Source organism: Rhopalosiphum maidis, chromosome 3 (genome assembly GCF_003676215.2).
Source record: "Rhopalosiphum maidis isolate BTI-1 chromosome 3, ASM367621v3, whole genome shotgun sequence".
In the NCBI taxonomy this organism is placed as follows: domain Eukaryota; kingdom Metazoa; phylum Arthropoda; class Insecta; order Hemiptera; family Aphididae; genus Rhopalosiphum; species Rhopalosiphum maidis.
In genome coordinates, this window is record NC_040879.1 from 37419822 (window position 1) to 37442552 (window position 22731).

Below are 22731 nucleotides of genomic sequence, written 5' to 3' on the forward strand. Positions count from 1 at the left end.
ACACATGATTTTATTGATATTATCATTTTAAAGTTGTTATATTTTACATAGTTGTAACTCACTTAAAAATAATAATATCATTAAACGTATGTGTCATTGTCTAGATAGTACTCATACCTTTAAATTTGATGATAGGTATATTTACTTTAATAATAAAGCTAAAATCACAAAATGTATTTTGCTAAACGAAAACTTGTTATGATGTACGTTAGTAAGACAGAGACAACACATATATGTGTATGGTGATGGCGTCCTCTTAACATTTAACGTAATTATTTTTTCATCAATTTCAATCGATACGAATGATGAGATAATAAGACATACTATGCAGCAATTAACTACACCACAATGGGTGCATCATCAAAATATCGTAAGATTACACTATTAATGGGTTCGTAACTGCGTAGGTATCTACATACATTTTACTTCTATGGTATATTAAATATTATCTTATCAGCTTATCTATTATTGTACCTAGCCGATTAAAAATATCTATAAACAATGTTTTTAAAATGTCGATTTTAAATCGTGTTTGACCGTCGATCGAGTGATCAAATAGTTATCTCAGTGAACTAAACATTTTTGACTAAAGTAATATTGATTTTTGTAATAATCTCCAATAAAAACAATTTTTTATTTTATCATTGACATTTTGAATTTTGATACAAAATATTTTTAGTTTTTTAATTGGTAGGTATATATATATATATATATATATATATATAGTTATACCCAGGGGTGTTCCCATAGGGTATACTACATATACGCCGTATACTCTCAAGATATTTTGTCAGAAATATGGGTATACTGCGTATACTCTCAAATTATATACAAAAAAAAACTGGTTTTGGTTACTCAGAAAATGCTACGAAAGTCAATTATTATTTATGACGCTGATAACGGAAATATGACACTTATATCTTACAACTATTATTAGATTCTCAGAAAACAAGAAACGAACTATCGCGTTAGATGATGGAAATGCGTCTGACTCTGAACACGATTAATTTAATCAGTACATCCGTTACCGCCGACTTGTAACATTTTATTATTTTTATAAATCGATTGTGCGTTGTGTGATCTACCGTTTGTGTTTACCGTGAATAAGTTCTTAATTCTTTTATTAATTATTATTTACTAACGTATTCATTTTATTTGAGCAGTTTTATTAATTTATTTAATTGAGTTTAATTAACTATCCTAATCTGTTTTACTGTATAAAGTGTTATTTAAATTTTTATCAAAATATGAGTTCGAATTTTAAACGTGAAAGCGGAACACTTGATAGTTTTTTTATGCCCCGAGAAAAAAAACCTAAAAATGCGACTAATACTGCCATTTGTGCTACTAGTTCACACGAGCTAGTGATGCCCAATGAAGATAATTTTGTTAGTGATAGTCAAATCGATAATCAAATACAAGATGTATGGGATACTTCCAAAATTTGGCCTGCATTATGGACAAAAGAACAGGTAATAGAGTTTCAAAAGAAAAACTCATGGTTAAGTAGCAAAAATGGGAAACTAGGATGTAATAATTGCATTCAAGCTAAAAATAGTATCAATTTTCAAAAATCTAACATCGATAGCAAAGTTCGAATTTCTTCTGAGTGGGTAGGCTTTGAAATCATAGCTGCTGGGTGTAATCGTACAAATCAACTGGCTTCATTAAGAAATAAAATTAAACAACATTCAGAAAGCAAAGCTCATGTGTTAGCTGAAAACATATTGAAAAAAAGCTCAGACAAAGTATTAGATAAAATGTTCGAACGTATATCTGAAGTAGAGATTGATTCCAATACGCGACTTTTTAGAACTGTATATTGCTTGGCAAAAAATCACCGTCCCTTTAAACAGTTTGAAGAACTTGTTCAATTACAACAAATCAATGGATTGGACATGGGATCTTCCTTACATAGCAGAATAACTGCCACTCGAATGGTAAACGTCATTGCAAAGGAGATGCGCAAACGACTTATTTTACGCCTTATACAGTCGAATTCGAAATTTACCATAATGATTGACGAATCAACAACGCTGAGTACCAAATGTACACTAATTTTGTATATTTCATCATATTTTGACGTAGAATCGCCGGTTGTAGCATTCTTAGACCTGATTGACTTAGATAGACAAGATGCTGAAACTATCGAAAAATCTATTTGGTTAAGTTTAGAATGTAATGGGATATCAACATCGTTTGCATTAAACAACTGGATTGCTTTTGCCAGTGACGGAGCAAGTGTAATGACGGGTAAGAAAGCTGGAGTTGCTACTAAACTACGCGAAAAAATTCCGAATCTATTTACCTGGCATTGTTTATGTCATCGCCTCGAACTCTCAGTACATGACGTAATAAAAGATTGTACTGGAGTCTCTCGTTTCCAAAGTCTAATGGACAAACTCTACGCTTACTATCATCAAAGTCCTAAAAATTCAATGGGTTTAGATAAATCTTGTGTTGAAGTAGGCATTGAAATGAAAAAAATAGGTCGTGTTTTGAATGTACGCTGGTCTGCAAGCAGTTTTCGAACTATAAAAGCCATATGGAATAATTATCCGGGAATATATTTACATGTTAGTAAAACACATGATGTGACATCAAATGGCATAAAAAAAAAATTAGAATCCTCTTCTTTTTTGGAGGAACTTGGACTTTTTTACGATGTTCTTTCTGAGCTTGCAATGTTATCTTGTATATTACAGTCCAGAAAAACAACTCTAATGCGTGCCCAGTCGGAGATAAATAGAACGATTAGAATTTTAGAAAGTCTGAAAGCTGAACCTGGGGAAAAAGAAAAGGAAATTATAGAAGCTATTCAGAAAGGAATTAACAAAGGTGTCAATATTACAATGACAAAATCAGGAGGGATTAACAGGTTACAATTTTTGCAAAATTTAGTAGACAGAATGCGTCAACGCTTATTTGATGACTCAAAAAATAAAACAATGCTAGAAGACATTCAGGTAAAGAAAAAAACTATTATTTTGATAATTTATTTCAATATTTTGATTATTTAAACAGAATAAATGAATATTTAATAAATCGTCTTTTATTTTATAGGTAATTGATGAAGTGTTCAAAGTAGCAATTAATGATGCAAAGGGAGAAGATGAAGTTAAAAGAGTATCACGGACATTAGGTTTTTCTGAATTTGAAAGTGTAGTTGACTTCCGTTCAAGAAATGTTTTTTCTAGTTTCATGAAAGCATTAAATATACTCCCAACTTCAACAGCTGATTGTGAACGAGGGTTTTCCGATATGAATTTGACAATAACTGATTTAAGGACTAGCTTAAACATTGAAAATGTGTCAGATTTGATGTTCATCTCTATCAATGGCCCTTCAATTGCAGATTTTAATCCTAGACCTTATATTAAAATTTGGTTAAGAGATCACCGTTCTGCCGTTTCCACTCCTAGAGGTAAAGAAAGAAAAGAAATAGACGACGAAAATAAGATGCAGAAATTATTTTTTAACAATTTATTTAATTAAATTTTTTAGTATTTGTATATTTTCATATTTTATTGACTTATAAAGGTAATTTCAAGCTTTTTTTAAAAGTTTGATTTTTTTTTTCATATTTTTAACACATCCTTTATAATTATAGACCACAGTAAAAATATTTGTATATTATTAAATATTCATGTTTATTACTTTTATTTTAAAAAGATTTATGAGTATTTTTAAATACTTAAAAAAAGGTTCTATTTGTATCATTCTACCCTCCCTTGTTTAAATCATGGATCTTCACCTTGACTAGAGTCTTAGTATACTCTCAAAAAAAATATTGGGAACACCTCTGGTTATACCTACCTACCAATTTATATAAATATAAGATTTTGACTTTCTATACGGGTTTAAAAGATACAAAATGGTAGTAAAATATAAAATGCTAATAAGTAATGGAATAAAATCGCAATTTCAATTGTATTTAGATAGAACGATCGTGTTATATATATATATATATATATATATTAGTTAGAATAAGATAATATTCTACAATAAAAAAAAGGTTAGACGGTACTATGGTAGTTCGTCCTATTACATTTATGTAAATCATAATATATTTGTAGATTTTTATAGTAGGCTAACCTCCCTAAATGACTAAATAGTAAATAGGGTTTTGTTTTATCCATGATATTTTTACACGCGATACCTCGATATCGATATGATAATATATAGGTATAAGAAAATATATTTATAATATATATAAAGATCCGTGGCAAGGGGGGGGGGGTAAACCCTCTCTCATTGCCTTTTTTTGCATTTGGATTATTAACAGCTATTGTGGTTTTATCGAATTAAAAGGAAGCTTACTTTTTGCAAGACTCCTGAAGTATAATGTACATGATGGAAAATCTATAATTAATAAACACTTTTCATGTAGGTAGGTACTTGAAAAATTGATAAAAATATAATACTTTTGTTTTAAAATACACAATTTTTTTTTTATAACCTAATCGTCCTAATCCATGAAGAAATCCCGCGCACGGGCCTGTATATTTAATATAATATATACAAATTACAAGGTATGTACAATATTTAATATATATATATACATTATAGATTACAAGTAGGTAATATTGTCATATTGGTGTATTTAACTTATAATACATTAATACATATGTACGAGGTACGACTATACGTAGATATTCTAAATAATTAAACGATTAATAAAAAATTGCTGATTTATCTTTGTTATGTACTCTATATTTTCACAGTATACATACCTATCTTTACGACATTTGCCTAAATGTGTATAAGTATAAGTATAACATACCTAATACTAAAATGTTTTGCATGAAAAACAAAACATAACTTATTATATACACTGATGGACACCTACAAATAATAATAATAATCTACATCTACATCATATAATGTACATTTTAGAGAATGCTGAGTATAAAAATACATTTTTATAGCCAACTACTGCACAGTCCATGTTATATTATACTACTCAGCATCAGAAAACACTATTAGGCGTATCTGTTATGAGTTTGTTATTAACTGTTTGTTGAGGCACTTTATTAAAATATTAATAATTATACAATTGAAAATTGTACTAAAAAATGTTTATGGATTGTTATTTTTGTTTAACCTTATTTAAGCATATAAGTTGAATGTTGAATTTATTAAAAATATTATATAATATATACTATATAGTATATACTATCCGTATTATAATAATGTGTAATAAATTATTAACTAATAGTGTAGTTTGAAGTAGGTATATTATTGTATATACCTATATAATACATCTATACTCAAATATGGGTATTATTATGGTAGTTTATTTTTTAAAGCTTATAAACTTAAGCTTATTTAACTTAAACTACCTAATTTATTCTTTAATGAACTCATTCATTTAATTTATGGTCTATTTTAATTACTTATACCTTTTTTCAGTTAATTTGAAAATGTATGTAAACGTTAAATTAAGAGCAAGTTAAAAATATTATTACTGTTATTAAAATTACTACTTAACTAAATGTTATTTTTTGTTTGATTACTCAGTAGACAATGATTTTAGTATGCATTAGTGCATAGCAATAATTATATGATTGAATACAAGGATAAATTAATATGAAATATTGAAATGAATAATTAATAGGAAACAATTTAAATTTATACAATCTAAAACTAATAAGTATGTAACTTAACCTGTGTGATATGAGTAATTACAAAAAAAAGAATACAAATTATTCAGATGTTATAAATATATAATTTGTTAACACAATAAGTAGTTATGAATGTTCAATTAACTAAACTGACTTTAGTAATTTTACCATATTTGATAATATAGTCTTATAAGACTATAAGTCTATAACTATAGTAACTACATAGGAATTATACTACTTAATACTTATACATAATAATATAATACTTTTATTTTTCTTGTGGTATCATCTCATAAAGGTGAACTGTTTGTACAATATTTACCCTACATTATAATACTATAGTAGTATAGTCTATAATAACACATTAAGTATATGTATCAAATTTATCTTATCGATTGATTCACTATAATTGATATATTAAATTTGAATTCAACTCATTGAATAAGAAAAAATATCAACAAAATAACTAAATTTATGAATATTTGTTTAAATATGTATTGTTCGAATTTAAAGTTCAAATGTTTATAAAAATTATGACAATATAATTTTTACATTTTAAGACTAAACATTAAAATTATTTGCAAATTGTTGTGATTCTGTCAAGTTTTGAAATTTAATTAATCATTGATGAAAATAAAATATGGTATCTATTATGTATATTTAATATTTTTAAATCGTATTAAAAATAACTTATGTGCAATCTTGTACGTTTATAAGATTGTAAACACTAAATATTTATTACGACGAAAAAAAAAATTTTAATTTTAAATAAGTAAATAAGTAAATAGGTTAAAATGATTAAATTTAGACTAAATACTTTAAAACATGTTTTGAGTACCTATAGGTAAAGTTGGGCATCATTCAAATACAATTTTATTTAGACGATTATTTAGATAATATTTCATTCGAATAAAAAATTAATCGATTTTTCAGTAATTTTATACTCGAAACACAATTCAACTATGATAAAACACATACACACACACACACACACACACACAAACATATATATGTGTATATATTTAAAATATTAGTTGGTTTTTTACAAGGCTGGACATTAACGAATTAATAAGTTAAAAGTTAAGTTCATTTTAACTTATTAACTTAACTAATTATGTTTGGATTTTCATTACTTAACTATTAACTTACTAAATTTATTTTTTAATTAACGAATTTATTTTTTATTTTAAGAAATAAGTTAATTTTTTTTTTTTACATTCACTATTTCAGTCGTTTTCATGTCAAAAAAATATTTTCATTGTGAATTTATATAATGATATAATGATAGAAACAACTAAACTGTTTTTAATGTGTGTATTAAATATCTTGTTATCAATTTAATAAAATATTTTGTGATTCTTTATTAAAAAATACACTAATATTCTATTACAAACACACAAATAATATCTGTATGAAAGACTTTATTTAATAATGTAATTTTCAGCTTTTAGGCACCTTAACTATTATTTAGATGACTATTGTTAGACAAAATTAAACACTGTTAAATAAAACACATACTATGTAGAAATACTGTATGTTGTTTGAAATATAAGCATTATAGTCTATAATTTAGTTGTGTGTTGACAAGAAATAAAGTACGGTAACGAATAAAAAAAAAATACTTAACTGAGTTAACCAAAAATTTTATTAACTTTTAACTTTTTCTTATTGACGGATGTTAACTTAATTGAGTTAAAAATAATCTGTAATTATTATCAGCTACCATTGAGACTCGAGTCGACCGATCGCAATAAATATACATATTGGTATAATAATAGAAAATGATTAATAACAAAACTATAAATAAATGTGGAAAGGATATAATATAATAATAATTCCAGTGCTTCAAAACAAAGTTAAACATTGGTTCTCAAAATATAAATTAGTTAATTTATTATTATATTGATATTTCAATTTTTTGAAAACTGAAATCGTGATTTTTTGGGGTCGCAAAAGGATACTCTTGCGACCCTTTAATATTTTCAGGAGTTGCAAGTGCGACCCCGTGTGACCCCCAGTATACGCCACTGCTCACGAGTATAATATGGTGAGACAGCGGCTACCGTGAACCGTTTAATGTAATCGACAGAGCTTGCCAGTCGTCGTCGCTGATCTCGTTATTTACGGCGATGACGTCAGTGTTGGAAGAGGTGGTTGACTTTCAGCGATTCAATTTTGTTGTCCATCGCGGCCTCGCCGTTCTTCCAGATCAACAAGATGTTAGTAGGACGCAATCTGCACTCGAAGTGGTGCTGATTTTAGTATGCAAGCTGTCGGTGATACCTAAATATTTCTCTTTCGTTTCCCATGCGATGTAAATCAGACAAGTCTGACTCAGTGCCCAATCAGTCTTGCCTGTAAACAGATCGAAATAGTCTCCGAGACTCCGACGTAAACATGTCGTTAGATGACGTGTAAGTTGAATGATGGTTTGCGCGCGTGACTATGAGAATTATTATTAGCAGTTTCGTCTTCAATCCTAACTGCAAGTCTCGAAACACACATGACTTATTCTCTGACAGTTTTCGCTCTTTCTTACATGCAACTGGCACTATTAATTTCGACTTGAACATAATATTTATATCTGTCACGGTATACCCACGAATTCATCTCAATAAACGTCCAAATTGCTCCGTAACCGATTTAAACCCACTACCGAAATATGTACTTTGATGACATTCCCGGAACTCATGCACTGCCTTCTGGTGTCGGTATTCATGTGATCGTACTTGACTTCGGTGTCCAAGGCCATATGGTGGTTAACTTTGAAGTTGTATCGTTATACTATCTAGTGGACATCCTGCCGTTATTGTGCAAAAATATCTTTTAGCTCTTTTTTGATCTTTTTTATTTGTTCTGTTTAGTTCAACTTCAGATATCTAACAAATGCATTGCAGATTTTGTCTTCGACATTTTGCAAGCGTATTCATAAGATATTTATTTACTTGGTTTATTATTCGATGAGATTTCTATTGAAAGTATTGTGTAATATTATTTATGTTAACTGGCTAACTGCGATTTTACGGACGCCGTGCCGTGGCGGCGGGAGTGAAAAAGGGTTTAAATATTTTGGATCAACAATTGCATAATTTTCAATGAATCAAATGTTAATCGACTTAAGTCAAAATTAAAATCTTATCTATTACGAATATGATATATTTAATTTACAATATTCACATACTACGTTTTAAGCTAATATTCCTATTATGAACGAGTAGGTACCTAATCATTTTTGTAATTTAAGTCTCGAAGCCTTATGGTTTATTTTTAGTTCGTTTAAATTTTTATATCTTATTTGACTTATTTATATACAATTTACTATTTAGGCAATTGTTTATTTTATATACCTAACACAATGCGTGTTGCGTAGTATTGGCATAGTATTGCTACGGCGGCGTAAGTGCTAAATAGATGCGCACCCGCGCGACGGTCGCGATTATATTTGAATCCGAACCCACACTACAGGGTCGATGACATGCGCGGGTAGCGGGTTATCCGCTAAGTATAATGACGTTACGGAACGAAACTACTAAATGTACAGTAATTACGACACTTGGGTCGTGGTTTAATTATTATTAATAGCGTCCAACTGAGGGCAACGATCGCTTTCGATGTCGAAATCGTACACGTAACCGCCGTTGTCAGCAGCGCATTTTCTGAAATATACGAACACCTTTTGCACCTGACCGTCAGACGCGGTAGGCCCGATACCCAGTACGTGGTATCCGGTCTTCGGTTTACCGCGAGCGGCTGTTGCTGCTAGACGACGAGACAAAATCGATTCGAGTGACACACTAACGTCGCTTTGCTTCAAAATGTCACTTTCGGTAGGCGGCGCTGGAGACACGTCCAAAGACTTGCTGGTTTGGACTACCGCAGGTTTGCCACCGCCTGGAATGTGAAATGAAATGTGTAAAAATTAATATTACTTATAGACACGGTTACATTATAAGTATCCCTGAAAATAGAAATTATGCATTCTTAAGATATCAACTCTACAGGACTTTTTTTTAGTTGTATTTCACGTTTTTCCGAAGGTTTAAAATTCGTCCAATACAATCAAGGCTTATTTGAATGCTTTTGTTTATACTAAATTCATAAAACTCTGTTGGTCTTTTTATGATACTCGAAAAGAAAGTATTGCAGTGCTTTATTAAAAAAATATATGTATTAAGGTACCTTCTCTGATGACATACGTAAGTATATACATTTATTTATTTGCGTTCTTTAGTAAGTACATTAGTAAATATTAGTAAATACGTAAGATCAAATCCTATTGTATTTTAGGTCAATAGTCGATGTTTATTTGTTAGTAAAAATTGTGTACGTTATTTGGCATGGAAATTGGACGAATATTGTATCTATTACATATAATTGTACTAGATATTATTGAGAAAAAAATAGTATTTATTTTTAGTGCGTTTTAATCGTAGTGTCTTCTGTACAACGAATATTGGCAGAATATTCAAATTACTAATTAGCTCCCCCCGTTTTTCCTACCCAGTGGAGAATCATATTATCACGTTCAACAAAATATGTATAACTAATAAATTTGAATTATTCCTATGGGACAATTAGTTTCGGGATTTGGTAGAAGGCGCATATTATATAATATGATACCATAATTATTGCCTTACGTTTGGTTTAGTTAGTATTATTTTGTAGTTAAGAAATAACAGTTTTTCCTAGGTAAATCATAAGATGTGTTATCGTTGATTAAAATGTGTAGTGGGCACGTAAATATAAAATAGAAAGAGTACCAGCAGGAATTACCACGTAGCAGTATACGACCGACCTGTGAAATCGTCACCAGGAAGTGAACAATCCAATTTCGCGAGGTACCCATAGAGCTTGCAAGCGACGTCCACGTGCATGAAATAACCGTCAGCGGCTAAACACTTGCAGAACGCTTCGCAACACAACAACATGGTTTCTTTTAGTGACTGAAATAGTGAAATAAATAAATAAATTTAATAAAATTGATGGATGACACGTCATAATTTGTTTGCCGTATCTACAATTTATGTAGTTATATTATTATGGTTAAATTTGTTTGTCATCCATATTTTTTTCGATTAATATATTTTAATTAATTGGTATAGCGTTTTGCACCATATACTATATTTTAAAAGCTATTAGGAATACCTAATATCATTATATATGTACTGTAAATTGTATAAAACAAAAATTTAAAAATTTAAAAAAGTATTATTATAAGCTAAGAAACCAATTTCATAATTATAAAATAAAAGTTTTTTAATAGTTTATGAAAATTGAGTTATATTCTTTATGTATAAAGTATAAATAAGTATAAGAGATAAGAGGCACATTTTTTTTGCTCCCAATAAATATCAACATTTTGATAGCTTAATTTATATTTTATAGTTATAGACGTTATAGTGTTATACTGTTATACACTACTATATACAGCAATTGTTATGTCGTTATAAATATATATGAATATTGAATACATACATTTTTAATATTATCGTAATTTATTACAGATGGTGAACTGGTAAACATTTAAAACATTCAGATAAAATATATCTACATAGATAATAAATAATAACGTAATAACACTAATAATTATAATAAAGATACCGTATATTATTTATAAACAATGAATAATACAGCTCTAAATAATAACATAATATTCTTTTAATGAATATTACTTTAATACATACAATTGCTTGAGTTAATAATTATTATGGTTATCTGTTTTATTTATAATTATCGGACATAGTCACATAGGTTACAATATTTTTAATGTCTCATACTAGATATTTATCGAGTATTTACTTATTGTATTTGCACGGATATGAGCATTAATTAATTATTATTATTATTTACTATGACTCAATTGATGTTTAATAACAACTATTATATCGATATTCGTAATTTGCATTAGTAGGTTGTATTTTCATAAAAATATTAATTATTATAATATTCATATTATTTCTATACTTGTTTGGTACCTAACTTGCGATGATTTTGATGAATATTCAAGATTGTGTATATATTACACTAAAATGATATTAAAAGTCTATAAAACAATTTATTGATGAATAATGATGTCAATATATATTGAAGTTATTAAAAACAAAAAATATGTCTATCTATACATTTTGTTGAGATTTGGTCCTAATAATTATTTATTATCCATGTAATAAATGTACCTTATACAAATTATTTAAAATATCAATTCATCTTACTTTTGTCCAATGTCCAAAAGTTATACCCAAAAATTCTACCATGTCCACATGTTCAGCACGAAAATTCCCAATTGTATAAATTTGTTCTAATAGATTGAAATCGAGCGATAAGTCCGACCAAACTTCTTCTATTCTTTCTTTAGTGCCTATAGTGGTACCTAACTGAAAGAATTATTATGAACAAATAATTACATTAATGATAGTGTAAGTATTTAATTTAAGGCATACAATTAATATTGTCAGATACTTATTACTTACTTGAAAAGCTAATATTCTGAATAGAGTTCGATCTTGTTTTTGTTTAGTGTTAATACTATTTTCTGTACCCGATAAAATGTATTGATTATCTGTGCTTTTGAAATACTCCGCAGACCAACTTACAATGTCTTCAGGCTGAGATCGGATCGCAGCTTTCACATATTTTTTTAATATCTCCGGTAAACTGTCGGGTACGATTATTGAATTCATTTTTTTTTTTATTTTGTACTGTAATCGAAATTATATTTTGACAATTAATATTTTGTGGTACAGTGTACAAATTTAAACTATTTTTTTTTTTATTCAGAATAGCGTATAATGCCAAACACGACGTGTAACACTCACAGATATATAAATATGAATATCACGTAAACAATGAAGTACGGTTTTGGTCTAGAAGAGATGCATGCAAATTGAACACACTAGTATAGTTTTCTACACGACCACACGCCATATCGTCGTGTTATGACATTTGTTTCTATGGTTCTAGGACAGAATCGATTTTGTTGGAAGAAAAACCCGAAAACTTTGGAAAAGTAAACACATTGTAATATGCGTATATAATATGGTATATTAATATGAGAAATTTAAAAATAGATGCGTTTAATTATTTACGATGAAATCAAGCGTACATGTACACGGTTACACTACAGAAAAAAATCACAATATTACAAATTAAATTTTAATTATTATTATAATACATTATATTATTATTTTTTACTTACTGTATATTTCCTATATAAGGGAAATAAGTTGGCTACTTATTGGTTATATAAGGCCGGTTAAACATTAAAAAATGTATGCGGCACCTAACGCAAAATCTTGCGCATACCTATTGGAGGTTGGTACATTTGACACAACTGTATAGTAGTAAGTTATTCGTTAGGTACTTATTTTACTGGATTTTTGTGTTAATGAAAATTTAAATAACAGAAAAAATGCTCCAGTTTTTAACTTTGATGAAGTTTTTGGTAAAAAATTGTAGGTTCTTACCTATGTTTTACTTTGTGGTGTCAAACGAATAAATTATTCATTGCTGTTTAAAATAATCAGAAAAAAATAAAGATAAACGAGAAAATGTTTGGTCAAAGTTTAGTTTTTAACAGCATTTTGTTTATTGTTATTTTTCAACTGATATTTTCAAATTTTTTTAGTTTTTATTTAATACATTTCTAATAAAAATTAACAGTTATCGAAAATATATAGTCACAATTTTTTTTTTATAGGCACTTAAATTAAATTTTGTTGTCAAATCATGAATTATTTTATACATATATAGACTGACAAATGTTTTGCACTCTGAATCATTTTTTATTGACGGTATGTGTAATAAAATTTGAATTTAATTATCTAATACTATTTCTTTTTTTTATTATTACTGTAATAACTATTGTTATATTTTGTATTTTATTAGTAGACAGTGGTGAGGATACTAGGTATAGCCTGTATAGGTACTATCTTAATTACCTATATTATGTTACCGCTTTGGAAACCAGTTGTCTATCTTTATATTTTTTAGAAAATGTAAACCATTTTTAATAATATAATTCTTATTAACCAGCCAGCAAAAATAATTTATATTCGACTTTAAGAAATTACACGTTTAAAACCCATAAAATATTATAATAGTTTCAACAAATAGTTTTCTATACAAAATTAGTTGAGTACAAAATAATATTTTCGAAGAAAAAAATTAATTTATTCTTGTTGTTGTAATATTTTGAGGCATCTTATATTTTTAAGCTCCCAAAGCAAAATATTTTTCTAAACATTTTAATAAATTATAAAATAAAATTTTGTTTAAGTAGTTATTAGTATAACTTTTATATATTATAAATATCTATTTAAAGTTTAGATGAGTGAACTGGAATGGAACCCGCTGTTTTGTACTACACAGAAGTAAATTGTATATATTTAATTATCTAACTTTAAATTACACTATTATTATAAACTTATCTGAATTATCATTAAGTCTTGAAAATTAAATATGACATCCATCTAAGTTTTTCATTAAAAATAAAACCACATTAAATTTAATAAGCGATTGAAGTTAAAATTATGATTACATTAGATATTCAAATTTCAAACGTAAAATTACGATTTCTTTAAAACAAATTTAGTTAATTTGTTATAATTTTATTTGTATTCACTTCAATTGTAGAAACTTGAAACAGTCCACTATGATTTAAATAATGACTGTATGAATATAAAATACAAATAATTACTATAACCATCATTATAATTTTAAAAACTTTTTATTAGACGTCCTTACATAAGTAGGTTGTAGGTACATATTACATAAAATTCACCTACAACTAAAAAAGATAGACACGATCTGGGATTTATCCCGTTTACATAGAAATAATATAAATTTTTATTGAAAAATAATATTTTTTATTACTTTATATGGTTACGGTATTGATATCTAGACATTGCAGCATATAAACGTACACAATTGAATAAGTTCAAATTGAGAGCAAATATCTTCGTTCTTTGATGTAAAAGCTATAAATAATCCAAAAGCAAATTTAAAAACTTTACACTTGAAACTATGGAATTCGTGATATCATTAATTTTTAATTAATTATGCATTTCAAGTATGTACCTGTATATTTTATAATACCATTTCAACTGCAATGAAATTCAAAAAAAAAAAAAAAAAAACGCTTGGACTAATATAAAAATATTAGAAATGTTGGTAAGTAAATTTAAATGGTAAAAAAGTAGGCTATAGCCTATAGCATGTTTAAAATGTTTCACAGTAGATGGGTAGAGTAAAGTACATTATTTGTAACGAGTTTACTATGACAATAAAATAAACAATCCGTTTATTTTATATTTTTCATATTATATATTTTTTTGAACGTAAAAAACTTTAATAGCAAGGAATTATATTACAATCGCGTGACTAAACCAGTCATGTTTTTTTCCAGATTCATTTATACAAATCAGGGGTTTACAATTTTTTTCAGAACCAATTGGTTTTCATTTTGTTACTACCTATATGATATCTAGAGATTTATCATACAGAATTATAAGAACCATACTTAAAAAATTAAAATATCGTTGCTTGTAAATTAATAAAACAAAAATTATTTTTTCAAAGATGATACTTTACATTTTAATTCTAATAGAAGATTAACATCAACTTTAAAAATAATATAATTTCTTTATAAAAATAGTACTTATATTATTATTTGTTATATATATATTATAGATAAACAGCATTTTACTTAACCAATACATTTAAACTTAGATATTCGTGATTTGAACTTAAAGAAAATGTTGGGAAACATTTGTCACGCATACGACATTTAAGACACGATACTCCAATAAATTACTGCATATAATGTCTCGTGCTTAGGTTTACTGTGACATTTTGTTCATCCACCAAAACGGTTCACTAGCTACTATGTACGATAATAAGCAAGTCTTTTCGTTTCTATGCATCATTAAATATTATGTACGCACATACATCGCATTAATATAATATTATTATCAGATAGTCCACTCACAATCAGGTAATTATAATATTATTTAAGGTAGTAAATATCGATGCTATATATCTGTTATTATTGAGTTTTATCTAATAAATATTATCGAGGTACATCATGTTAGAATGGTTGAGATTTAATATATTTTTTTGTATCAAATAATATATTTATCCAATCATAGTAAAATATTGCAATCTAAAATCAAATTTTAAAGTAACCCAAAATAATATAATTTTTATAACATTATTAAAGAAGATTTTGTCAATAAACGTTGAAAATTAATTTTAGACAAAATGTCTGAAGGAAATGACAATCCACAAGATCCACGACCCGAGTTTTTTGGAAATTATATAATAAAAGCTCTGAAAGTTAAGTCTGAAAAATGGTTCAGATTAATGGTGACAGAAGAACAAGGTTCAAAGGTCTACAACTTCTTGGATAATCCAGATTGTATTGTTTTGATTATATTTCAGGTACTGTAATTAAATCATATATTGATAAATTAAATTTTTCATCACGTACAAGTACTGTTTGAATTTAAATAAAAGACCTAGTTTTTAGTTATATAATAATTATTCTAGATAATACATTTTCACATTGAAAACATACTTGTATATAGGTAAATATTATTTATTATTATTATTTTTTTTTATAAGTATTGTGAGACTTAACTAGAGTTTAAGTTTGAGATGTTTTCAATTTTAAATAGCCAAAAAAATATTATTCAAGACTATTATTATTTTTTAGTTGAAATTTTAAAATAAAATATTGTATTTATGTTGAAATTTAAAAAATTTAAATAAGAATTTTATCATATGAAATTTAAAAATCTGAACAGAATACAGCTATCAGATATAAAAGGCATATTATATTTCGTTTACGTTGTTATTATAGTCGGCGGTGTACTTAAAATTATGAATTATGATAAATTTAATCGGACAAAGATAGTTCAAACGTTTAAACCTTGGTATTATAATAGCGGGTACTAATAGATTAATAATCTATCTAATCTATAGACTAATAATGAGTACTTATAGATTAAACTTTATGGTATGGTACATGGGGCTATTTTACATTTGTATATAAACCACGTGATAAAAATGATGAAAAAGTAACAAGTGTTAAATATTATATATACCTATATACTCGAAAGTAAACATTTTAAATTTGTTTGAAAATATTTTCACGTCTTAAAAGTACTTAAATGAATAACTGGTGAAAACGTATAACGTATAAATTAATTTAATTTTAATCTTTTAATACATATAAACAAAAGATTTCATTATTGTTCCGATAATTTATGGTAATTTTCTTTACGCTAAATAAGTAATAGCTATAATATAAAATAATAGCAAAACAATAGTGAAATTTTAAATAGGTCATATTATATCCTTATATACCTACAAGGTATAACAGATAGAACTGACTTTTGAAATAACTTTTGTTCTAATTAATATTTTCATTTTTTTTTTATCATTTAGAGACCCTATATAACGCTACATGTATAATTTAATTTTTTTTATGTTTATTTTTTAGTACTGAAAATAAAAAAATTTAAATTTGATTTAAATTTTTTTGGATAAATTTAAAATAGCCAATTTGTGAATCTGATTATAAGAACAATTTTGATGGTAAAAAGATTTATAAGTTAAGTAGTTTATTTTTTTTAAATTTTTTTAAATTTTAAATTTTAATATTTTTTAATTAAATTAGATTGGAACGTAATAATTCTTTTTAAAATATGATTTTTGAGAATTTGCTGACATGAGCATATTTCTTAAATTATTTACTCATCATATAATATTAACAATTTTTGTCATACGTTTAAGTAGCATATATATATATTTTTTTATCAAGTCTATCTGTTACACCTTCTATATAAAAGAAGAACAAGCCTTTTTTATTTTCCAATTTGGTGACTAATTTAGGCTTAAATAGTTTAATTTTAATAAAAAAATCAATTTATATACAATATACAAATCGATTATTTAACATAAGAACGAAGCCGGGTTATTCAGTTAGTTATAACATATTAGAACAAATTATATCTATTGGGTGCTAACTCGAAAACCTAATTCTCAATATATGATAAAAGAATTAATTAAAACTGGAACGTCTTATCTATTATAAAATAATAATAACGGATAAAAAAAAAACACAAATATTATAAAATACCATTTAGCAACAACATTTTGTTTAGGTAATCATAATCTACGTAAAAAAGTGTATCCACAATTTATTTGTATTAATTAATTTATAGTTTTATTAAAATTTAATCTTATGTTGTATTAAGACAGTGTATAGTTAAAATGAACCGGAAAAAAATACACATAGTTATGAAAACAATAATAGACATATTGTTTAGTAGTTTAGTTCATTCAAATTATACGATTTAGAATAAATATTCTGTATTTTGATACTTAAAAGTTCAAACATCGAATGCAAATATAAAAATATTGAATAATAATTTTCGAAACATTTTAAAAACTGCAAATGATGGTTTACCTTGTATTAATATGCAAATTTTCTAATTTTAAACTACAAATTGTTATGTGAAAACTATACATTTTTTTATTTGGTTCATTATTCAAAAAAGTCTACATTTTTTAATAATCGTGGTAACATCTTTTCTACAAAATATTTAATTAAATAATTGCTAAAATGTTTTACTTCCATGATTATCTATAGAGTATTGAATATAAAATATAAATAAATAGATCCATAATGAATAAATTAGTATTGTGAATAAATTACTATTTTGTAAGAAAATATGTGCCTTTTAATAATTTAAATGTAATTTTTTAAATGTTATATTGTGCTTACTATTTAATAGTTATCATATTAAAACGAAATAAATATTTTTAGAATATGGCAGCACAATTATTTGCAATGGACAGTTTTCCCGTTCCATTAAAAACTAAAGCAATTTATTTTGTAAAAATTGCCAAGGTTGTTGTACCTAAGGACAATCCAAGTTCAGTTCTTATAATTGGTGATATGGCAAGCAAGCCTATAGAACAATTGGCGACTATTGTAGATGATGTAAGTATAAAGTTGCTTTTATCCTTGTTTTTCGCGTTTAACATATACAATGATAAATGTACATATGTAATAATTAAAATAAATTAAAATTTTTAGAATAAATGTTAAACAGTATGAAAAAAAAAAATATGAATGTTAAATTTAAAAATATTTACAGAATTTAAATTTTTGTTCAATAAATATAGTTATAATAGATACCTTAAAATATGATTATAAATAAATTTTTCATAATACTATAAGTATACTGAAGATAAAAAAAGGCAACGTTGTCAAATATTATTTCTCATTCTGTATGTGTTATACAATTAATTGTTTAAAATAAAACATAATAATTGCGGAAGCCTCAACTTTTTCGTAATTCATTACTAACGATTACAATACATCTCTAGCAAAAGATTTATTCATTTACCAAAAAAGTGATACAATTGCGGATGCATTTTGCATTGCCAAGTTTTCAACTAAATTGAGCTAGAAGCGACATTTCAAAATGTATTACCAATTATATTTCATAATTACTAATGCATTCCGGTAAACGTAAAATAATAATAAATCATAAATATTAAATTATAAACCAGGTCAATACAATAACTAATAGTAATTAAAATAATATTATATTGACGTTATTTAAACGTATCGAATAATTGAGATGTATTCATATTATCCAATGTATTGTTTTCAAAATATGTTATACATAATGTGATGTTATTCGACTCAATCAGTAAATTATTTTAGGTCTGTATTTAATAATAAATAAGTCACGTAAACACGCCACTCGTAATATTACACTGTTTACAAGACGGTCTTTAATTTTATCATCTCCTATCTCAGCTTTGTTGATCGTTCATGATGTTATTATTGTTCTGTTTACTCGGTTCGTGTCATACGTGGTTCTTATATTTTGTACTCATTACACGGCCACGAAGTATTTATACAACGTCGCGAAAGTAAAAAAAAAATACAATATTGGAGAGCTCTGAGTGTGACGTACTTCGAACAAAATAATATAATATATTATAATTTATAATACCTATACTACGTTGCTTATAAACTACGGTTATGGCCTTGTGTGCGCGCGTAGGTTTTGGCCATATACCACGGCTAGTTATTGTTGCAATATTATTGCTGTAGTAGGTACCTATATAGCCATTTATCATAAATGAGTGTATAGCGTATCATTTGAATATTGTTAATATTGATCGATTATTTTTGGTTTAATTTGCTGATCAATATTATAATGTAATATGCAGGTTCACAGTAAATTAATTACACTATGTAGTTTTTTCGATAAATTGAAAAATATTAGACTGTATCTATAGTTAATATTTAATATTATATATAGATTGCAGTATACAACTGTATTTAACTGAACACTTAAATTAATAACATTTTGTGTAATGTATAATTTTGAGTCTTGGGGTGTAAATAGTATACCTATAGTATATATATATATATATATATATAGCATCTGTCGCGGAGATTGAATTAAAAAATTAAAGACAGAATAGTAGGTAATTATAAATTATATTTTTAGGCTCAATTTTAACCATAATATAACATTTCTTTTTTAATTTAATTATGTACATGTAGCTTGTTTGGGTTTCCGAGTTCTAACTATGTTGTATGATATAGAGACAAAGAGTGATTAAGTGATATATATTAAGTTATATTCATGGCCTCATGGTTTATGATTGAAGTAATTATTTAAATGGCAACTTTAACTGTTCCTCGTGTTTTTTTATTTCTATAATACTAATTAAATTATGGGAGTGAGAAAAGGTGATAAGTAGTAATCTCAACGAATCATTTTTAGAAAATAAAACTAAAAATGTAGTATGTACATTTGGTAAAATTATAAAACAATAGTTTGACAGCTCTATTCCTAAGTCCTAACATATATCATATTTTATTGAAACTCTAATACGATAAAATAAAAATATATGAGCTAAAAGAAGTAATAAACTAATTTACTTATTCAATATACTATTCAGCATGGTTTTATTCACAATAGGTAGAAGAGTTAAATTTTTCATAATCGGGTTAAAATATTCAATTATCGGCCTTTAGTTTTTCTACGAAAATAATTTTGGTTTTTATTAAATTTTATAATTTTTAAAAATGTTTGGGAGAAGTCTTAAATTGAAATAATTACAAAGTTTTTGTAGAATATGATATTCAATTTTTGTCTTGAGAGTAGAGAGTATGTTAAAGTTTTTAAATAAATATGCATCATATTTTGTACTTTTAAAAATAGTATGAACTTGGACTTGAACCATGTCTATATTTTTCTTAAACTTATTACCCAAGACAAAAATTAAAATTGTTAAGCATTAATAAAAATTTAAATAAAATAAAAATGTTATGATTCAAATATGATTATTTATTTTGGTATCGTTTTGACTTAAGTAGAATTTTAAATATTTTAAATACATTTTTATTATGAAAATTCTCTATTTTAACATATTATTTTATTACTATAATAGTATAATACATAAATTTTGTAATAGAAACTAATGTAATTTACAGATTTTTGTTCCTTTGCTTGCAAATCCAGAAAATCATAAAAATTGGGCAACTGTCGTTTCATTAGATGTTAAAGAACATGTTCATAGTCTGAAAAGTACTGTATACCAAGTTAAAGGACAAATAAATGGACAAACTATTTTACCAATGCCAGTTGGCGTGGAACGTTTGGATACTATTGAAAAAATAGTTAAAGAAAGGTAAGGGTGATACAGTATACTATATTGATATTATATTATATATAACTAATAAAATATAATTTGAAAATCTTAGATTAGTTGTTTAAATGAAATAAATTATACCTAACGAGTATATTATAAGTTATAACATATAATAAAAATATAATAAATGTATTGTGTATAGGGCTTTAAAATTTCATGAAATTAATTTTCTTGAAATATTTCATTGCAATGAAAAATAAAATATAAATTATTATATTTTAAAGTTTATAATCACGTTAACTTGCAAGTAAAAAATTTCAAAAGTTGGTTTACTGTGTGAAACAAAGAAAATATGTATAATTAATAATAATAATAATAATAATCAATAATGTTTAGTTTGACTATATAGCATTTTTAAACGTTTATAGATCTTATTTTTAACCTCGAAATTGTTTTGTAAATTGTATAATTTTTGTCCATACAAATAAAAATAACACTAACCATTTTCGTGTTATTTGTATCGCGCTATCTAACATTATCTAAAATATAAAAACAAAAACATTAATAACAACAAACATTTTTTAATAATTACTATTATAGTAAAACGCACGTAATAGGACTATAATCACTATGTAAATTATTAACTGATCAAAAAAATAGGAAAAATGATTTGGCTTTGGTCAATAAGTTTTTATATTTTATAGTGATGGAAAAATAGTCGATCTACACTTTAAATCAGCTGTTGAAGGTGTTATTATAAAATGGGCGACTCAAATAACTGAAGTATTAAGTGCAGATTCTGTATCGGCATTTAAGAGTAATCAACACTTAACGCCTTGGGCTGGTAATATTACAATCAATAAAGTCTACAATAAAATTTAGTTCTATAAATAAATATATAATAAAGGGTTAAATTATGCTTAATGTATTAACATTTTTTGAATTTTGTTACAGAAGTGGCGTTTTGGAATAATCGGGTACAAAATTTAGAATATATTTTTGAACAGTTGAGAGATCAACGGATAATGAAAATGACTACTATTGTTCAGCTAACCAACAGTGCCTATTATCCATGTTTGAAGAATATCTACGCAAATGTTATTTCTGGTATTCTTTAATGCATTTTTAATTTGTCCATAACACTCTGTGTGATTGTTTTTCCCCTGATTATCCAGCACTGGAAGAGGCTAATGATATCGTTCGCTATTTGAAGCCGTTGCAAAAACATTTTAAATTATTAGAAGAAACTGATTTCGGTGATATAGCCGTATGTTTAAGTCCGCTGATGCATGTCGTTTGCTTAGTGTGGTCCAAATCTCGATTTTACTGTAGTTCCGGCAAGATTATTGTTCTTTTAAAGCAAATATGTAATTTATTGATTACACAGGTTAGCATAAAAGTTTAAATCGGAACATAATAA

At 26.2% G+C, this 22731-nt stretch overlaps 3 protein-coding genes across 4 annotated transcripts in view; 2 read left to right on the plus strand and 1 right to left on the minus strand.

Moving 5' to 3' along the window:
- Positions 1–1332: 1332 nt before the first annotated feature.
- On the plus strand, positions 1333–3586 carry LOC113558476 (E3 SUMO-protein ligase KIAA1586-like). Its single transcript, XM_026963936.1, has 2 exons — positions 1333–2966; positions 3064–3586. Exons 1-2 carry the CDS (start codon positions 1368–1370, stop codon positions 3493–3495), a joined length of 2031 nt encoding a protein of 676 aa, XP_026819737.1. The 5' UTR covers positions 1333–1367; the 3' UTR covers positions 3496–3586.
- A 3648-nt stretch (positions 3587–7234) lies between these two features.
- On the minus strand, positions 7235–12546 carry LOC113557264 (ropporin-1-like). 2 transcript variants are annotated; one of them, XM_026962685.1, is made up of 5 exons: positions 12440–12546; positions 12095–12322; positions 11837–11998; positions 10420–10567; positions 7235–9515 (listed from the first exon to the last, which is right to left on the minus strand). In XM_026962685.1, exons 2-5 carry the CDS (start codon positions 12302–12304, stop codon positions 9190–9192), a joined length of 846 nt encoding a protein of 281 aa, XP_026818486.1. In that variant the 5' UTR covers positions 12305–12322; positions 12440–12546; the 3' UTR covers positions 7235–9189. The 2 variants fall into 2 exon arrangements, with proteins under 2 accessions (XP_026818486.1, XP_026818487.1); XM_026962686.1 differs by having other exon boundaries at positions 12095–12492.
- An 8700-nt stretch (positions 12547–21246) lies between these two features.
- Positions 21247–22731, plus strand: part of LOC113556674 (dynein beta chain, ciliary) — a 62096-nt gene continuing 60611 nt past the window's right edge. Inside the window, exons 1-4 of the mRNA XM_028188632.1 lie at positions 21247–21350; positions 22016–22155; positions 22266–22418; positions 22487–22698. Coding sequence (XP_028044433.1) covers positions 21298–21350; positions 22016–22155; positions 22266–22418; positions 22487–22698 — 558 coding nt within the window. The 5' untranslated portion in view covers positions 21247–21297. The remainder of the gene's footprint in view (positions 21351–22015; positions 22156–22265; positions 22419–22486; positions 22699–22731) is intronic.